The following is a 20,109-nucleotide window of genomic DNA, read 5'->3' as shown; positions in this document are numbered from 1 at the left end:
CGGTGTGAGAATAATGTGACTGGGTGAGACATGAAGCCTGTGCTGCGACTTCTGTCTTGTGTGTGGCGCACGTTATATATATATATGTCAAAGCAGCACCACCCTGATATGGCCCTTCAGAGTCGTGGTCGGCTGGGCGTTAAACAAACAAACAAAAAATCAAGGTGTTATTACAACTCATCGCAGGGGGCCCTCTTGGGACATGGGGATGAGGAATATCATGAACATATATATAAAGCAATTACAACAACAACAAAGGCATAACAATTATGTGACCATCAATTTGAGTAACAAGAAATATATTTCAGATTAATTTCATTCATACAGAAATGACATTAATGATAGCCGAGATGCACACACACACACAAAGATAGCTGGACAAGCGCACATGGACTCACACACCATCTAGGTGTCATGCAAACACATAACAAAGAATATAAAAACAAGTAAAATAAGATATGAAAAATATAATAAAATACTGTATAAGTAATTCCAATGAAGAACAAAAACAAAAAAGAAACCTAATTTTATAAATTAAATTAACGTTTTGGTTGACCCAGCGGCATATTCTACTAGGCTATTTCGTCTGTCACTGCCCCCCCCCCCCCCCCCCCCACACACACACAAAAGAAAAAAAGAAAGGAAAAAAAGAAGAACAAAAGGACAGCATAGGCGGTCAACTCAGTTCAGGTTGAAGAATGGCTGATGTTGGAAAGACTGTAAGTCTCCCGAGTCAAATCTGTGATACAAGTCACACTCAGCACACTCACACGTCAAGTTAAGTATACCCAGGCGCTGTACAGATGCAGGCGAAAACATAAAATCAACAAACATAAAAAATGGAGAGAACAAAAAATATACAAACCACTGTACAAGCAAGCTACAGTCACTTTCACACATAGGTGGCGTGGAGCAAAGTTGAATGCTTGAGTGAGAAATCCTAAATGCCATATCTTGTTTATGTCATGATAAAAAAAAGAACGAGGCTGAATAGAGTAACACGACCTATGTTTTAACATTTGAAAAGGTAGGGTTGAACTTTTCAGCTGTTGTATGTCAACTTGCCCTTAGAGAAGTAGTACATTATGTGTAACGCAGCGTCACAGATGTCGTTGATCTCAACATCTCTGTACTCATGTGCCTCTGGGGGTGTACACGAGGTTAGTGCCCATCTGGGTGGGACTCAAGCACTGGTTTGGGTGGGATGAAATCTGAAGCAAATCACAATTTCAACCAATCAGACCCAGTGTTTGAATCCCTCCTAGATGGTCTCGTTCTCGTGCATACCACCCCTGTTGTCCAGTTTTCTCAGTGGCGATGGAAATGTCTCGGCCAACATTTCTTGTTTTACAATCTAAGTTACAGGGTAAGTCTGTATCATTGCCCCTATATCAGTTCAGTATGTTATTGTATAACACTGAGAGACTTGAAATAACGCTACCATTGATTGTTGGAGGTGGTGTGTGTGTGTGTGTGCAGGATGTGTGTGTGTTTGTGTGTGTGTCAGTGTGTGCGTGTGTGTGTGTGTGTGTGTGTGTGTGTGCAGTGCCGCACTGTGTGTCAGTGTGTGTGTGTGTGTGTGTGACGGTGTGTGTGTGTGTGTGTGTGTTGTGTGTGTGTGTGTGTGTGTGTGCCGCACGTTGTGTGTGTGTGCGTGCCGCACGTTGTGTGTGTGTGCGTGCCGCACGGTGTGTGTGTGTGAGTGTGTGTTTTGTGTGTGTGTGTGGTCAGTTTTTGTTGTTGTTTTTGTGTATGATTTTGTGCTAGTCATTACAATCCGGCACACACCGAAGCATACACACTTAGAATGAGATTTTAGGGTAACATAATAAAATAAAGTACGGTAGATATAGGATCTGTCAGTTCTCTCGCTACCACCCGACGGCAAAGCGAGTACTCTCTCTCTCTCTCTCTCTCTCTCTCTCTCTCTCTCTCTCTCCGTCTCTCCCCCTCCCCCCCCCCCTCTCCCTCTCTCTCTCTCTCTCTCTCTCTCTCTCTCTCTCTCTCTCTCTCTCTCTCTCTCTCTGTGTACTGTACATGACATTAAACCCTATCTTTTGTCGAATATGGATAGGCATCTAAAGTTTATTATGACCAGGTTTCGATTCGGCATTTCAGAAATTGCAGTGCATGCTTACCGATATAGAAAACATAATGCCGATGATTTGATGTGTCCTCTTTGTAAACAATACCAAGAAGATGAAGTCCATTTTGTTTTGTGTTGTCCATACTATAACAAATTAAGAGAAAAATTGATCCCATTTAAATATTATAAGAACACAAGCATTTTCCGACTCAGCTTGCTTTTAGCATCATCTCAAGAAACTGTTGTCAGAAATGTATCCCTGTATTTGCATAAAGCCTTTAAATTAAGAGATGTTGTAACCTCCTAGTTAAATGCCGTGTAATGTAGCCTACGTGTTGTGCGATTATTATTTTGTACCTTTTTTTGCGTGCACCCGTTGAGTTTAATGTATATGCAATGTGAACCGTTTGTTCACACCCCTTCATAAGGGGCTATGGCCTATTGAATAAAGTTAACTATCTGCGTCTGCGTCTCTCACACGTTCACTCACTCACACACCACACACACACACTGTGATAGAGAGGTGTAGACTGCAACCTGAGTGTTCGTTCGCACTCAGCGACCCGCTGGGCCGGAGTGAGTGAAGTGCACACGACCCTTTTTGTGTTTATTCCCAAGCCACAGCGCTACCCGCCAGTCGGACGAGTCGAAGGAATAGGGTTATTAGGTGTGCAGCCTTAGTACAGCAGACTGGCGGGGCGAACTTCCTTTCAGTCAGACAGCTTTTTTCATTCGTTCTTTTGTGCCTCTGGTTCGTAGCGGGCAAGGACCTTGTACATTATTGCCGCGTATGTTAGTGTTCTGCTTAAACTACAACATCACAAAACAGGCTAGTATTGACTGACAGGTCGCTTAGTGTTGGGATAGTCCCCGGAGAGAAAAGGATAATCGCTGTTTACCACAAGTGAGAAGGTGGGAATTACAACACGGCAAAACTTGACCAGGTAAAGGACACGAATTAGTCGACTGTGTGTCTGTGTGTCAATGTAAGTGTGTATGTATGTACGTGTGTGGGTTCGTAGTGTGTGTGTGTGTGTAGTGTGTGTGTCCCATTGCCGTGTGTGTGTGTGTGTGTCACGGTCCCACTGTGTGTGTGTGTGTCCCAGTGTGTGTGTGTGTGTGGTGAGTGTGTGTGTGTGTGTGTGTGTGTGCCTGTGTGTGTGTGCCTGTGTGTGTGCCTGTGTGTGTCCCAGTGTATGTGTATGTCCCAGTGTGTGTGTGTGTGGGGGGGGGGGTATGTTCAACTGAGCTGGCCGGCTGGCTAGCAAGCTCTCTCTCTCTGTCTCTCACTGAGTTTCAGTCTGTGTCAGTCTCTCCCTCCCTCCCTCCCTCACCCCCTCGCTCTCCCCCCCTCGCTCTCTCTCTCTCTCTCCCTCTCTCTCTCTCTCTCTCTCTCTTTCTCCCCCTCCTCATAATTTGACAGTTCAGTGTATTCTTGTATGTTTGAATGTGATCATATAACCCGAGTCAGCAGACGGAACAACTTGACCCAGATGTCAAGCCGATCGTGAGCAGAAATTAGTGGATGGAGTTTTTGTTCATGTGTGTATGTCTGACTCTTCGTCTGTCCATCTGTGTCTCAGTCTCTGTGTCTGCCCGTCTGTGTCTCGCTGTGTCTGTCTCTCTGTCTCCCTGTCAGCCTACCAGTGCCAGTCTGCCTGTCTCAGTGTTTTTCTGTTTGCACTGTCTGCATCGTTGAAATACCATAGCATCTCTTTTACGAACGCCGTCCAACCATGTCCTGTTCAAAGCTTTGTAAATTTAAGAGGTAACTCAGACCGTGCAAATGTATTAACAACGACGTTTAGATTTGACCATGCATAAGTCACATCAAGTCAGTTGAGTTTTCCTTTTTTAACACGCACGTGGGTTTTGGCTCTCACCTTTGGACTATCCCACTAACCCCTGAGGTACAGATTCATGTCATCGTTCTTGTACTCTTATTATAATCCGTATGCGGCCAGAGCTCTTTTAATGAGGCTATCCATGTGAAATCATTCCTGAAATGAATTATTTGCCTTGCCTTGCCTTACTTACGTGCAAGCCGGATGCCTGGTCACGGTGTAAATAGCAAATGAAGACTCCAACTGACCAAGGTACCGACTCGCCCCCGCCCATATCGCCGCCGCTTTGTAGTCGCCGATTTCACGGTCTACTTGCTTTCAAACTGTCAAGGGTGCCATCTCGCCCCCGCAAGCAGTGCCAACTCGCCCCCGTGTATTCCATGCGATGAAGTTGACGTTTCTCGTGCAAAACAGGTTTTAAAAAATAACACGTTTCAATCTGAGTTTTTCCTGAGTTTACCGTATCCCATGCGATGAAGTTGACTTTTGACGTTGTCGTGCAACTGAACAGGTTAAAATACATTGACACGTTTACCTGAGTTTTTCCTGAGTTTAACTGAATTCTGTTCTGTGACAGTAACTTCACAACCATGGCTCTCCAGGTCGCGACCACCAGTCGGGGAGGAAAATGTATTGTTGACAGCGAGTTCCAGTTTAGAATTGACAAAAAGACCGGAGAAAAAATGCATGGCAAAAGCTATTTCTCGTCACCAGTAGGGCTCGCATTTTTAATTAACGTTACTTTTTACAGTATATGTGTGACATTGTAATTATCGTTACCCGTGTAACCTTTGTGGCAAATGCAGCCACCTGTTGGACTTGCACATTCGCATTTTTAATTTTTCCTGTTGTCACCAACTGCAACGCAATTTTGTGTGTGTGTGTGTGTATGTGTGTGTGTGTGTGTGTGTGTGTGTGTGTGTGTGTGTGTTGGCGGCGAGATGGGAGCGGGGGGGGGGGGGGGGGGCGAATCGCCTCTCTTGCAAAACTCAAGATAATTGGCGGCGAGATGGGAAGCGGCGAGATGGGACGCGGCGAGTTAGGCCGGGGCGAACTGATGGGGACGTCACCCTGACCCCCACCCCTTCCAGCCCCAACCCCATTCCCTCCTTTGAAGCTTGAGCCAAGCAAGTCAAAGTGATAGGAGAAAGTGTGTTACGGCCTTTGCATAGCGGTTCAGCTGTACCTAACGTAGCGGTTCAGTTGTACCTGTTTCATTTCAGTGCTGACGCTTCTTCAGTTGTACCACAAAAACGTTTCTGCGATCTCTGTAAACTAATACCCTGATGTCGCAGACCTTTTTGTGATTTTCAGGTGTCTACACACACTGATACGCACACACACACACACACACACACACACACACACACACACATACACACACTCACACACACACACACACACACACACACACACACACACACACACACACACACACATACGCACACCGCATGTGTATCAAGCTAGGCCTGTGCCACTCGCAGTTCGGCGACACGGCAGCACTGACTCACTGTGTTAATTACTTATATCATATTACTTGGGATCAGTGTGCAATCTAATCTTCTGGATACAAAACGAGGCCTGCAACTGTTAAATGCACATGGCATACAATTGACATTTACAACTGCCGGGTCCACAACTGACAAGAGGATCTGGCCTGCAATTGATAATGGCAACGTACTGGTCTGCAACTATGCAGTGACTATTGCAACTTGCTTGCAACTAGACTGGAAATTGCAACTGACCTGCAACTGACAAGAGCACCGTGCTAGCTTGCAACTTACAAGTGCACCTAGCTTGCAACTAACAAGAGCACCTGGCTTGCAACTGACAAATACAACTGGTCTGCATCTGACACTGAATGCAACTGGCCTACAACTGACAAGTACAGCTGGCCTGCAACTGACAAGTACAGCTGACCGTTCCCTGTCGTTATTTTTACAGGGCTCTGAAAAAACATCGCAAAAGACGGGATGGTTGTGGAGACTTTTTTGAGCTGGGCCTTGCCGCTGACTCTTTGTGTGGTCGCTCTACTTCTCCTTTGGGTGTAAGTATATAGTCACTGTGTTATATAAATGTATGGACTCGGTGGTATGTGATATATAGAGATTACGCAATGTTCTATTTATAACTCAGGAGACTTTCTTTGTTTAGTGGGGCACTTACGGGGGTCGAGGCTTGTAGGTGGTATGAAATTATTCCAATTTTTTAGATTTGAGATTTAGTTTTGAGCCGGTGAAAAATCTCCTTTTTCTAGGAGCGCCATTTTTGTTTCGATAACTCTGCCAGTTGTAATGTTACTTAGTCTAACGTTCAATGAAATGCTTTAATAATTGTCAGCTAATGGTCTTTGTTTAGTTATATCTTATTCCGAGTCAGTTACTGTTGCGTGATTTGTTGCTGTTGTTTTGTTTAATAGATACGGCAATTGGCCTTACAACACATGGTCCCAACTGGGAATCCCCGGTCCCAAACCAGTTCCGTTTTTAGGCAATGTTGGAGACCTGAAAGAAAAGGTAAACTTTCTGCATTCTATGCTGACTGGCTTCAAGTAAAGGGCCAAATAGTTTTGAATTGTGGGAACTAGATCTATTGTTTTTATATTCTTCTTCTTCTTCTTCGTTCATTGGCTGAAACTCCTACGTTCACTCATGTTTTTGCGTGAATGACCGTCTTTACCCCGCCATTCTGGCAGCATACGCCGATTTTGGGGGAGACATGCTGTGTTTTTTCGTGTTTCTATAACCCACCGAACTCTGACATGGATTACAGGATCTTTTCCGTGCCCACTTGGTCTTGTGCTTGCGTATACACACGAAGGGGGATAAGGCACTACCAGATCTGCACATACGTTGATCTAGCTGGGAGATTGGAAAAATCTCCATCCTTAACCCACCAGGCGGCAACGGCCGAGATTTGAACTCACGACCTTCCGATTAGGAGGCCGATGTCTTTCCATCACGCCACCGTCCGTCTCTTTCTATTGTTTCTATCTATCTACTGGGAGCATATAACTAGATCTATTGTTTCTATCTACAGGGAGCATATAACTAGATCTATTGTTTCTATCTATCTACAGGGAGCATATAACTAGATCTATTGTTCCTATCTATCTACAGGGAGCATATAACTAGATCTATTGTTTTGATCTCTCTACAGGGATCATATAACTAGATCTATTGTTTCTATCTATCTACAGGGAGCATATAACTAGATCTATTGTTTTGATCTCTCTACAGGGAGCATATAACTAGATCTATTGTTCCTATCTATCTACAGGGAGCATATAACTAGATCTATTGTTTCTATCTATCTACAGGGAGCTTTCGACGCAACTCTGGGCTGGTGCAAGAAGTACGGCAAGGTCTTTGGGTGAGCAAGGTTAAAAGCGTGAAGACAACTATACTTATGTTACATTAAAAGTTAGCTCAAATTTAGTTAAATCAAATATGAAATTCATATAAATATTACGAGGCATTTCGTACCACCTTTCTCAACTTTGCATTTAAAAAAAAAAAAAGAATTTGACAGGAAGGCACCCAAGCAAACAAACATGAAAGCAGGCAAGCATCAAATCCAACACACCACCAAGTTACACTTTTAAAAATCACAGGAGTTGACTCAGAGCATCCAAAAAACAAGTCGCGTAAGGCGAAAATACAACATTTAGTCAAGTAGCTGTCGAACTCACAGAATGAAACTGAACGCAATGCAACGCAGCAAGACCGTATACTCGTAGCATCGTCAGTCCACCGCTCACGGCATAGGCAGTGAAATTGACAAGAAGAGCGGGGTAGTAGTTGCGCTGGGAAGGATGAGGGCCCCAAAGGGGGGGTATCATCACGATCACGGGAAGGGAAATTTTAGCTTTCACGATCACAGTTACCTTGATTTTAGTTTTCACGATCACGAACACCAGTGGCAAATCACGGTCACGGTAAAAGTTGCATGTACATTAAGCACGTGTCAAAGTAGACACAACCACACAGTAATTCGCTCCTCTGGATCTATTGTTTATTCAACACAAAGTGAGAACTTCAAGTTTTTATTATTATTTTTGAGTCACTTGAGAAAAAGTGACTCTATGTAATCGGTCAGTGTTAGTCTGTCCGGCCGGCCGTCCGGCCGGCCGTCCGTAGACACCACCTTAACGTTGGACTTTTCTCGGAAACTATCAAAGCGATCGGGCTCATATTTTGTTTAGTCGTGACCTCCAATGACCTCTACACTTTAACGATGGTTTCGTTGACCTTTGACCTTTTTCAAGGTCACAGGTCAGCGTCAAAGGAAAAATTAGACATTTTATATCTTTGACAAAGTTCATCGGATGTGATTGAAACTTTGTAGGATTATTCTTTACATCAAAGTATTTACATCTGTAGCCTTTTACGAACGTTATCAGAAAAACAAGGGAGATAACTAGCCTTTTCTGTTCGGCAACACACAACTTAACGTTGGGCTTTTCTCGGAAACTATAAAAGTGACCGGGCTCAAATTTTATGTGAACGTGACTCATTGTGTTGTGAATAGCAATTTCTTCCTGTCCATCTGATGCCTCATATAATATTCAGAACTGCGAAAGTGACTCGATCGAGCGTTTGCTCTTCTTGTTTTAATTCTCTTTCATTCACACATAGAAATACATATCATGATTTGTAATCAGTAACAAGAATGTTGTTTTCATTGTTCCTCTCTCTCTCTCTCTCTCTCTCTCTCTCTCTCTCTCTCTCTCTCTCTCTCTCTCTCTCTCTCTCTCTCTCTCTCTCTCTCTCTCTCTCTCTCTCTCTCTCTCTCTCTCTCTCTCTCTCTCTCTCTCTCTCTCTCTCGGGGTGAGCACATCGCACGATGAAGCAAGACGTGTTTCTAGGTAGCTCTCGGATTCTTCTGTTAATTTTGACTGCTAATAAGTATTAAGGTATCGCTGAGTGCCAGTTTTTGTTTCAAGGATGCGCTAGGCTCTGCTGATCATGCCGGTGCCAGACTCGGTTCCAAGGGCCGTCTGTGGAACATTTTATTGGCGTTTTCAATTTTGTATGGGTCGTAGAGCACGCAAAGCCACTGTGAAAAAAAAACTAACAACACAGTTACCACTGAGCTTTTTCCGCTGCGCTGTGTTGACGCTACTGTTCACCGTGTGCACGGACCATAACATAGCGCGTGACAGTATTGGCACAACTCACCTGGCTTCGTCAGTGGCATACCTTCATCGTTCCTTCTTGATGCTGGCTACTGCTCTCCGCTTCACGAGGACATTTTTTCCAACTTCTGCTGAAGGGTCAAGATACAGACTGTCGCTTCGCTGCACTGGGCAGGTATTGTCAATTTCGTGTATCGCTGTCTGTTTCATCACCGCCGGCCTGCTGTTGGCGTGTGGCGACATCGAACCCAACCCTGGGCCGTATTACGGTAGGAGTGATAGGCACACGTATGAAAGTGACACTTACCTTCATTCGCAGTCAAATCAGAGAGATTACTATGAGCGGCAAGGCAACAGCAACAGCAACCATCAGTATCAAAATGACCAGGACAGGGGACAGAGTAACGCGATGCAGAGTATTCAGTCCGATATAACCCGTACTCTCAAACAGGCTGTTGGCAGGATAGAGGCTTCGAACGCACACCAAGGACAAAAAATAGAACAACGCATTAAGAGCGTAGAGGACAAAGTAGAGAGAAGACTTACCAACCTTGAACACAAATATGATCAGCTGGCAAATGGTGTTGGAGATCTCGCATCACAATTTCAGACATTAGAGACAGAAAACCGGCAACTTCGAGGCGAGCTCGAAAGCTTAAGACAGAAAGAGGATTATCTGGACAACTCAAGTCGGAGGAACAATCTGATTTTTGTAGGACTGGACACAGTAGGAACCAGAGACCAATGTGAGTTTTGGGAAGAAAAGGAAAAGAAGATTTTGGACCTTATACGCTACGGCATGGGAGTTAGGGAAGAAATAGATCTGGAAAGAGTGTATAGGTCTGGCAAAGTGACTGTTGCTAAGTTCCTGTCCTATAAGCAAAAGGAGTTCGTACTTTCACAGGCACGGAGCCTGAAAGACTCAGACACATATTGTGATGTGTACGTGCGTGAGGACTTTTCCGAAACAGTGCAGGAGAAGAGAAGACGGCTTCTGCCCACCCAACGGGACCTGCGGCAGAGAGGCTACAAAGCAACCCTGTCGTACGACAAGCTGATGACCAATGAAGCCGTCTTCGTCTTTGATGTCTCCAGCGGCAGTGTCATCAGGCAGGAGCGCTTCAGGCGGAGACCCACGGGACCAGCGCAACGCAGGGGAACCAACCCTCAGCCGTCAAGTCACAGTAACCCCCCACGCACTTTGCAAACCCCGTCCCAACACCCAACACCTTCACCGACCCCGTCCCTACCCCAACCCTCACCACCACGACACCGCACTGAGCCACCAGGGATGCAGCCGACGACGGAGGAGCTCCCGCCTCAACAGTCATCGCGGATGGGTGGCGGCCACAGAGCGCCGCCCCCCGACCGCATGGAGCCCGTCCAACCCCACGCAGACGGAGGACAGCGGAGTCCAGTGCAGCGTGCAGACGGCGACCCACCCTACGACAGCCAGCGGGACCCGGCACGGGACTCGCCCCAACACGTCCTCTCGTCCCACGACTTCCCAGCGCTGCCCCATCGGCCGCCCCAGTCCCCTGTTGCCAGCCCCTCCACCTCCAGCGCAGATGGCTTTACCCCCCTTTGGCGTGACGCTGACCATAGGGACACCCTTGCGGGCAGGGGGCGGGGTAGAGGCTCTCCGACGACCAGCAGTCACCCTCACGACAGTGGCGGGCGCGGCGGGGATCTGGGTGGCGTACCGAGGGCACGGCTAGACGGCGGCGGTGATGGAAACACGGCCACAGCCGAACCTCCAGGCGTGATGACGCGCAGCAGGCTACAGACGGGCTCCACCTCTGGAACTCCCCGTGGACCAAACCACGGCACCAAGACGCAGCGCCAAGGTCGTATCGACATCATGCTTGGCGGCGGCAACAGAGCGCCTGCTCCTGGGACGCAGGGTGATCCTGACCCCGGCACTCACCGGCGTCAGGGCCGCAGCGCCGACAAGCAGAGAGACAACAGCAGCATGTGACGGTGCGGCAACGATAGGCCAAACAACGTACCGAGAGATAGTGCAAAGGGTATCATTCGTTTCCTGAGTTGGAACATCGATGGACTCGCAACGAAAATAGCAGACCCCGATTTCGTGAGTTATATACACAACTTTAACGTCGTTTGCCTAGTTGAAACGTTCCTGGATAAATCGTTCATTTTGAGTAACACGTTCTGCGACTTTGTAGTATTTTCGAGCTCGGCTGTCAAACTGACTGACAAAGGCCGTAGGTCAGGTGGGGTCATTATACTGGTAAAAAAGGAAATAGCTAAATTGTTTGATGCGATTGAGGTAACGTACGATCACATGGTCTGTCTCAAAATATCGAAGACACTGTGGAATCTGGACAAAGATGTTATATACCTAGCTGCGTATATCCCTCCCCAAACTTCACCGTACTATGATACCTCCCAGGCCAAATGTCACATTGAACAAACTGAACTATGTATGTTAGACATGTTAGAAAGGTACGGAGAAGTTTACATCATCCTATGTGGGGACATGAACGCAAGAACTGGGTCCTTGCAAGCTATTGCTGACTCAGAAAATCAGCTAGACGACCCGTGCAACCATCAAGTTCTGTATAGCCCTTCTCGATTGTCAGAGGATCGGACAATTAACACGTTTGGCTGGGAACTCTTGTCGTTATGTTCTAGTTTTGGTCTGTGTCTGCTAAATGGTTTTTGCACGCCCTCTTCGTCTAAGCATTTTACATACATATCCAGACATGGAAATAGTGTAAACGACTACTTTATCATCTCAGAAGAGTTATCATCCCTCTGCCTGGGCTTGACCGTCGAAGAGAGAATTGAATCCCCCCATATGCCGCTATGCTTAACACTTACAGGCCCCACTAACAAGAACACAGGGCAAACAGAAAACGAAACAAAGAAAGGGGTACGAGTTAAGATGTCATGGGATACACATAAAGAACATGAGGTAAGAGAGCTTATTGACTCGGAATCATTCGCTGGTAAACTCGAAGAGGCGGGGCAGATGATAAGTGGGGATATTGATGGATCAGTAAAGTTGTTCAACCGTGCCCTTAAGGAGGTAACTAAGCCAATGGAAATTACTGTTAAGAATGGTTCTGTTTCGGTCGGTGAGAAAAACAAATGGTTTGACTTTGAATGTCAACAGCAAAAAAAGTTGACACGAAAAGCTCTTCGAAGGTACAAGAAAAACAAGACAGCTCTTGACATGGAGAAGAGAACAGATACAATCAGTTTTAAAGAATGTGAAAAAGAAGCAGAGCGGTGTAAAACGGTATATTTAGATGAAAGGAAGAAGTACAACCAGCTGCTGAAAAATAAAAAGATTACATTTAAACAGAACAAAGTGTCACTTTTACTTGCCAGCATTCATGACCCCCAAAGCTTTTGGAGGGAAATTAGAAAATTCAAGAGAAAGGGAAGAAGCTCGCCTAGCATTAGTAAAGATGACTGGTTTAACCATTTTAACGGCGTGTTTAATAATTTAGCTGCTGGAGCGACTCCAGTTCAGCAAACCGAGTTATCCGCGGAAGAGGTCCCGGACCTCGACATGGACGAGCTAAATAAAGATATATCTGAAGGAGAGGTAAGAGAAGCCATTAGAGGGCTGAAAAAAGGCAAAGCAACAGGTATAGATGAAATCCCAAACGAGTTGCTTCGCATCGCAGGTGATGATGTTACTACTTACCTGGTAGAGCTTTTTAACAAACTGTTCCACACAGGAACATACCCAGCTGAGTGGGCCAAAGCCATTATTCACCCAATCTTTAAAAAAGGCAACGATGAGAACCCTGACAATTACAGGGGCGTGTCGCTGCTAAGCTGTGTCAGTAAACTGTATACTGCCATCATTAACAATAGATTGACTAAGTGGGCTGAAATGAACAATGTCATGTCTGAGTCCCAAGCTGGATTCAGAAAAGGGTATACGACAGTGGACCATATTTTCACGTTATATGCAGCTGTAAGCAAGCAACTTAAACAACACAAGAAACTGTATGTGGCCTTTGTGGACTTCCAAAAGGCGTTCGACACTGTCAAAAGAGATGTACTATGGAATGTACTGCTCAAGATCGGCATTGGGGGAAAAATGCTTCAAACACTCAGAGCAATGTACTCAAACGTATTATCTTGTGTTCGGTGTAACTCTGACTACACGGCCTTTTTTGAGTGTATGCAAGGTCTCAAACAAGGATGCTTGGCAAGCCCAATCCTGTTCTCTTTTTTGATTAACGAACTTGCGTCTGAAATGATTCTAAAAGGGAGGCATGGAATTCAACTTCTTCCGGGTGAAATTGAACTATTTATCATGATGTTTGCTGACGACATAGCATTGCTTTCAGTGACACCGGTGGGACTACAAAACCAGTTAAATATATTGCATGAAGTTGCCAACAGATTAGGTTTAAAGGTAAACAAAGAAAAAACAAAAGTGTTGGTATTTCGCAACGGTGGATACTTGGGGAAAAACGAAGCCTGGACATTTGGTCACGACAACATGTACGTTACCAACTCGTATAAATATCTCGGCTTAACCTTGACCACCAAAGTTTCCATCCAACGATGCTTTGAAGACTCTATTGTACGAGCTAAGCGTGGTGTTATCGACATTTTTAGAGTTTTGTGGAATATTGGATGTTATGATCTAAACCTTTTTTTCACACTCTTTGATACACAGATTACCCCCATATTGCTATACGGTTCAGAAATGTGGGGTTGTTTTGATTGCTCTAACATTGAAAAGGTACACATGTTCGCATGCAAACGGATAATAGGTGTTTCCCCCCAAAGTCCCAACTGCATGGTATACGGAGAACTCGGTAGATTTCCCCTATCAGTCCTCGCTGCTACCAGATGCGTTAAATATTGGTTGCGGCTAAATCGCCTCCCCAACACAAGATATGTAAAAATGGCCCATGTGATGATGAGGAACATGGCAGACAGAGGGACAGACAATTGGTCCGCTAGGGTCAGAAACCTCCTATGTGAAAATGGGTTTGGACATGTGTGGACGTACGGCTATGTCGGCAACGAAAAACACTTTATCAAGGCTTTTCAACAACGCCTAAAAGACTGCTTTACCCAGAACTGGCATAGTAAGCTAGAAGACAGTGAGAGGTATGACACATACAAATTGTTTAAACCTGACTTTGGAAGAGAAAAGTACCTTGACCAAATAGACAATCCATATATCCAAAAAGTGTTCACAAAACTCAGACTTGGGGTTTCACCCCTGATGTGCAACAAACAGAGATATTCTGCAAACGGTTCCCATGTTTGCCCACTTTGCAGATACCCTCACGAAAACGAGCACCACTTTCTTTTTAAGTGTCCAGTATACTCTGATATAAGAGAAACTTACCTAGGAAATGTCTTTGAAATCGGTCAACTAGAAAACTCGTCAATGCAGATACTACTAACACAAAACAAAAGTAGGTTGTGGGCACTCTCCCGGTATACATTTTATGCATTCAGGCATCGACAGCAACTGCTAGGCTAAAATGAATGTGTGTAAATGATTTTCGATCGCTATGTTCCAACCCTTAGCACTGTATTATGCACTTGTTCTTACTTGTTTGTGAGAGAGTATACATTGAATGGAAACTCTACTCCCCCCTTGTACAAACACAACAGTGTGGTTTACAATAAAATTTCTGAGTTCTGAGTTCTCTCTCTCTCTCTCTCTCTCTCTCTCTCCAGGGCCGGACTAGGCTAAGAGGGGGGGGGGGGGTTGCCAGTGGTGGTCCAGGGGGATGTTCTCCCTAGCGGAGGTCTCCCTAGTCAGGGGGCGAAGCCCCCTGAAGCTGATGGGTAGGTCATATTCTGAGATAGGAAAACGGTCGCTCCTTGCCTGAAACGGCATAAAATAAACAATAATAAAAAATGTTTTAAATAAGTGAGGTACATGTTTAGGTTAGGGAGGGGGGTTGCGCAACCCCCATAACCCCCCCGGTAGTCCGGCCCAGCTCTCTCTCTCTCACCCTCACTCACACACATGAATATATACTTGCACAATTTCACATTTCCAGAGCTAAATCTTGTAAACCCATTTTCTCAAAAACGATTGGGTGGATTGAAATAAAAGTACATGTATTCTTTATTTTCAACTATGCCATACAATTTGAGGTACACCATCGCCTGGTTTCATGGCCTTGAAAAACAAACAGGAATGCTACAGTCCCAAAACTGGTTTTACCTGAAAGAAGCGCTCAGTGCTAGTGGCGAAGCTACAAGCCTGAGCCTGCGAAGCAGGCGAGCCAATTAGGGGGGTCCGGGGGCATGCCCCCCCCCCCGGAATTTTTTTCAAAAAAAGGTAAAAATCTGTGCAATCTGGTGCATTCTGGGCATCATTTTCAGGGCTGTGATAGTGTTGTGATCTTGTTAAAAATAGAGGATCATAGAGGGAAAAATGTACGTTGAAAATAAAATGCTTTGCAATAATGCCCATCACGATCACGAAAACAAATGACGATCACGATCACGAGACTTGATTTTTTTGTCATCACGGATCACGGGCAAAGTCCCATCACGATCACAGAAATGGAAATTTCGGCAATCACGGTCACAGAAAGGTCAAAAAACGCCAATCACGATCACGATTTTAAACCCTTTGGGGCCCTCAAGGATAGCACGCTTTTCTGTACCTCTCTTCGTTTTAACTTTCTGAGCGTGTTTTTAATCCAAACATATCATATCTATATGTTTTTGGAATCAGGAACCGACAAGGAATAAGATGAAAGTGTTTTTAAATTGATTTGGAAAATTTAATTTTGATAATAATTTTTATATATTTAATTTTCAGAGCTTGTTTTTAATCCAAATATAACATATTTATATGTTATTGGAATCAGCAAATGATGGAGAATAAGATGAAGGTAAATTTGGATCGTTTTATTAAATTTTTTGGTTTTTTTTACAATTTTCAGATTTTTAATGACCAAAGTCATTAATTAATTTTTAAGCCACCACGCTGAAATGCAATACCGAAGTCCGGGCTTCGTCGAACATTACTTGACCAAAATTTCAACCAATTTGGTTGAAAAATGAGGGCGTGACAGTGCCGCCTCAACTTTCACGAAAAGCCGGATATGACGTCATCAAAGACATTTATCAAAAAAATGAAAAAAAAGTCTGAGGATATCATACCCAGGAACTCTCATGTCAAATTTCATAAAGATCGGTCCAGTAGTTTGGTCTGAATCGCTCTACACGCACGCACGCACACACACACACACACACACATACACCACACACACACCACACACACACACACACACACACACACACACACACACACACACACACACACACACACACACACACACACACACACACACACCACGACCCTCGTCTCGATTCCCCCCTCGATGTTAAAACATTTAGTCATAACTTGACTAAATGTAAAAAGGGGATGTTTTTGACTTTGGAATTTGGTAAGATGATTACGTGGCAAATTTTAAGCTTAGATGGCACCAGATAGCACCATTTTGCTTTTTTAGACGCAATGTTTTTAAGTCTGAATACTGAACACTTTTTGTGTTGACTTTTTGCCGTTCGCAGAGTGTACTTGATGCGAGACCCCGTGCTGTTTACCACAGACCTGGACATTCTGAAGGAGGTGTTTATCAAAGACTTCAACAATTTCTCCACAAGGGTAAATATTTTAGCTGCTCGTATCCCAATCGTCTTCGACTGTGGAGAGAGAGAGAGAAAGGGGGGAAGAGGGGGGGGGGGGGGGGATAGAATCAGAACTAAAAAAAATAGATTACCTTGCAGTCAGTGCAAGCCAGAGCAGTCGACCTTCCGCCACAGACTGAAAGGTCATCTGGTAGACCCGTCGCGATATAACCTTGAACGGTTGAAAACGACGTTAAACACCAAATAAAGAAAGAAAGATCGGGTAGACATGACATGAGACATAAGATAGTTTATTGTCCATACACTTCAACAATGGACGGAAAAGTGTGGTTCATTTGCTCTTACAACAGCCAAACTACATATTCGCGATCGTCGATAATTATTTTTGGCTCACGTAAGTGTAGCCTATGCGATGCTAACTTTTGTCTGTCTGTGCGTGCGTGCGTATGTATACATGTATGTGTGTATGTCTGTGGTAGAAACTTTAACATTTGAAGACGTCACATTATGGCGTAAGAGGGTTAGACGTCACGCGAAGGAATTACTGAAAGTCTCGGTCATTGTTATTTTGAGCGGGCCGAGACTAGTTGGCAGTCGTGTCCCTGTAAGTAGGCTACATGCAGACAGACAGATCTAGATCTCTAGTGTCTCGCTTTCTTGCACAGTGTCGCCTATGCTTACTGTGTGTGTGTGTATGTGTGACGGAGTGATTGAGTTTGTGTTACTGTTTGTCGATTTCTTTCGTGAGCCTTGAAGGCTTCGCCTCTTGTTCATGGTGTTGTGTAATTTTTAAATTACAAAGAAATTGTTATGTAAGACAGTTTCAAGCGAGCTATCTTTCGCGGATGTATTTACTGTGCAAACAACTTTAAATATGGCAAAAGTGTCACGTGATAATCTACGTCTTTGTCACGTGATCATAACAAAATGGCTACAGAGCGGACGATACTTTTTCCCACCAGTTGGGAGTGATGCAACAATATCTGCACGGTCTTCTTCCACAGCAGTCTCAACATTGCGACTTGTTTTGACCTTAGAACAATGTCTTTATCATAATGTGAAGAACAGAACGGAAATCACTGTCGAAGTCGGTCATTCTACAATCACGTTCGTCTTTCGTCTTTTGATCAGAAACATTAGCGAAAAACATATTGGAGATAACTCTGTATTCTTGTTTTGATAGATTTCGACTTTTAGACGCTTTCTTTCCCTGTACTCCGTCGCGATATAACCTTGAATGGTTGAAAACGACGTTAAACACCAAATAAAGAAAGAATTTCCCTGTACTCCGCGTAGCAATTATCCATCCTGTCAGAGAGACATGAGCGATAGCGTGGACCGATGATTATCAGAATGTGTTGACGAGCCTCTATTATACGTTATTTGTATTTTTGACCAAAATCAGTGTTCCTCCGAGACAGCGCCAAGGGTCGAGGTGAACAAGGACTGTCGAGATCTGTGTAAAATGTCGTATTTAGGTCGAATTAAAATTACATTTATGTATCGATCGATTTTAGTTAGAATTACATTTTCATTTTTATCACTTGAACGCACACAATTCTTCTCTACAATGACAAAGTCTTTTTTGAAGTCTGGGGTAGCCGCCTAAATAGATCTAAATAGGAATTGTTTTTGTCGGACTCTGGCGTCACATGGCTCAAAGAAGGGAAATTCAATGTCCAATCGATACATTCTGTCTGTGCAGGGGCTGATACCTCGCTTAGTGCGCTACCCCGTCAAAGCCAGCCTGGTCTTTGTGAACGGAGACACGTGGAGAAGACAGCGGCATACCTTGAGCCCAACATTCAGCGCCAGTAAACTGAAACTGGTCAGTAGATGATGATAAAAGAGAGAGAGAAAGAGAAAGAGAGAGAGAGAGAGAGAGTGTGTGTGTGTGTGTGTTTGTGTGTGTGTTTGTGTGTGTCAGCGAGCTTGCGCGTGTGTATGTGTGTGTGTGTGTGTGTATGTGCTGTTTTCGTTGTTGTTGTTGTTGGTGGTGGTAGGTTGTTGGTTGGGTGTGCGTGCGTGCATGCGTGCTTGCGTGCGTGCGTGCGTGCGTGCGCATGTGTGTGTGTGTGTGTGTGTGTGTGTGTGTGTGTGTGTTGTGTGTTTTGTTGTTTTCGATGTTGTCGTTATTTTTGGTGGTGGTGGTGGTTGTACAGATGGTGATGTGCGTGCGTGCGTGCGTGCATTCATGCGTGTGTGCGCGTTTGTGTATGTGTGTGTTCGTGCGTGAGTGTGTGTGTGCGTGTATGTGTGTGTGTGAGTGCGTGCGTGCGTGCGAGTGTGTGTGTGTGGTGGAGGTGGTTGTACAGATGGTGATGTGCGTTTGTGTATGTGTGTGTTCGTGCGTTTGTGTGCGTGTGCGTGTATGTGTGTGTGCGTGCGTGTGTGTGTGCGTGTATGTATGTGTGTGTGTGTGTGTGTGTGTGTGTGTACGTGCATGCGTGCGTGCGTGCGAATGTGTGTGTGTGTGCGTGAGTGCGTGCGTGCGTGCGTGCGAATGTGTGTGTGTGTGTGTGTGTGGGCGCGCGTATAATTCATTGATGCATATATTTTTGGGGCAAAAGCCATTACATTTTGTTCACGATATACCTGTGTGTAATTGGACAGATGAGTGGTTTCATTAGCAGATGTTGTGAGAACTTGTTGGACGCCATTCATACACTGACCGTGGAAGGGAAGGCACTGGACGTGAAAAAGTAAGTGTAAAAGCTTTCAAAAATAAATTAACAAGATTGGGGTTTTTTAAGAAAAAAAAAATAAATAAATAAGGGTAGGTTCAGCCTGCGTACAACCAAGATAATAAAAATATAAAATAGAAAGAAGGTTCCAGCGTGAAACCAACAACTCTGGCTGGCTGTCTGTCTGTCTTACTGCCTGCCTGCCTGCCTGTCTGTCTGTCTGTCTGTCTGACTGTGTTTATCTGTCTGTCTGTCTGTCTGTCTGTCTGTCTGTCGATCATTTTGAGATTCATTTAGTGTGAATAGAAAACTTACATTGGGCTAATGTGCTAGATTGCCTTTGATATTATTCTTATAATTTATAAGCAAGCACAAATTCTTATGTAAGCAAAACCCCGAAACCTAATGGCTTTACCGTGAGGACGTTCAACTTTCATTCTCGTCGTGCTAGCAACAGTTTTGTTTTGTCTACAATTCAACGTTGCAATCAATAACATTTCTTGTTTGATGTTTCTTTACTCTCGTATGTTTAAGGATATTTGGAGCTTACACCCTGGACGTTGTAGCGGGCACAGGGTTTGGTTTTGAGACAAATTCTCTGAAAGAGGTTGACAATGTGTTCCTGCAGAATGTTTCTCGTTTGCTTGCCAGTTCCACCTCACTAAGTTTGTCTGCATTTATTGCAGGTTAGTTGGTTTTTAGATTTAGTCAAGTTTTGACTTAATGTTT

General features: G+C 44.5%; 1 protein-coding gene across 2 annotated transcripts; it reads left to right on the top strand.

The window, feature by feature from the left end:
• Positions 1-670: 670 nt before the first annotated feature.
• On the top strand, positions 671-20,066 carry LOC138960145 (cytochrome P450 3A21-like; the record flags this gene model as incomplete). Of its 2 annotated transcripts, none has more annotated exon segments than XM_070331904.1 (8): positions 671-1,366; positions 5,875-5,977; positions 6,350-6,446; positions 7,250-7,302; positions 16,619-16,712; positions 18,402-18,524; positions 19,310-19,398; positions 19,915-20,066. In XM_070331904.1, coding segments are annotated over 7 exon segments (682 nt in total), but the record flags the coding sequence as incomplete, so codon positions are not given.
• Between the last annotated feature and the right edge of the window lie 43 nt (positions 20,067-20,109).

The sequence above is a fragment of the Littorina saxatilis genome, linkage group LG2 (genome assembly GCF_037325665.1).
Source record: "Littorina saxatilis isolate snail1 linkage group LG2, US_GU_Lsax_2.0, whole genome shotgun sequence".
Lineage (NCBI taxonomy): Eukaryota > Metazoa > Mollusca > Gastropoda > Littorinimorpha > Littorinidae > Littorina > Littorina saxatilis.
The sequence above is the reverse complement of the archived record's forward strand: the minus strand, read 5'-3'. Positions and strand labels throughout refer to the sequence as shown.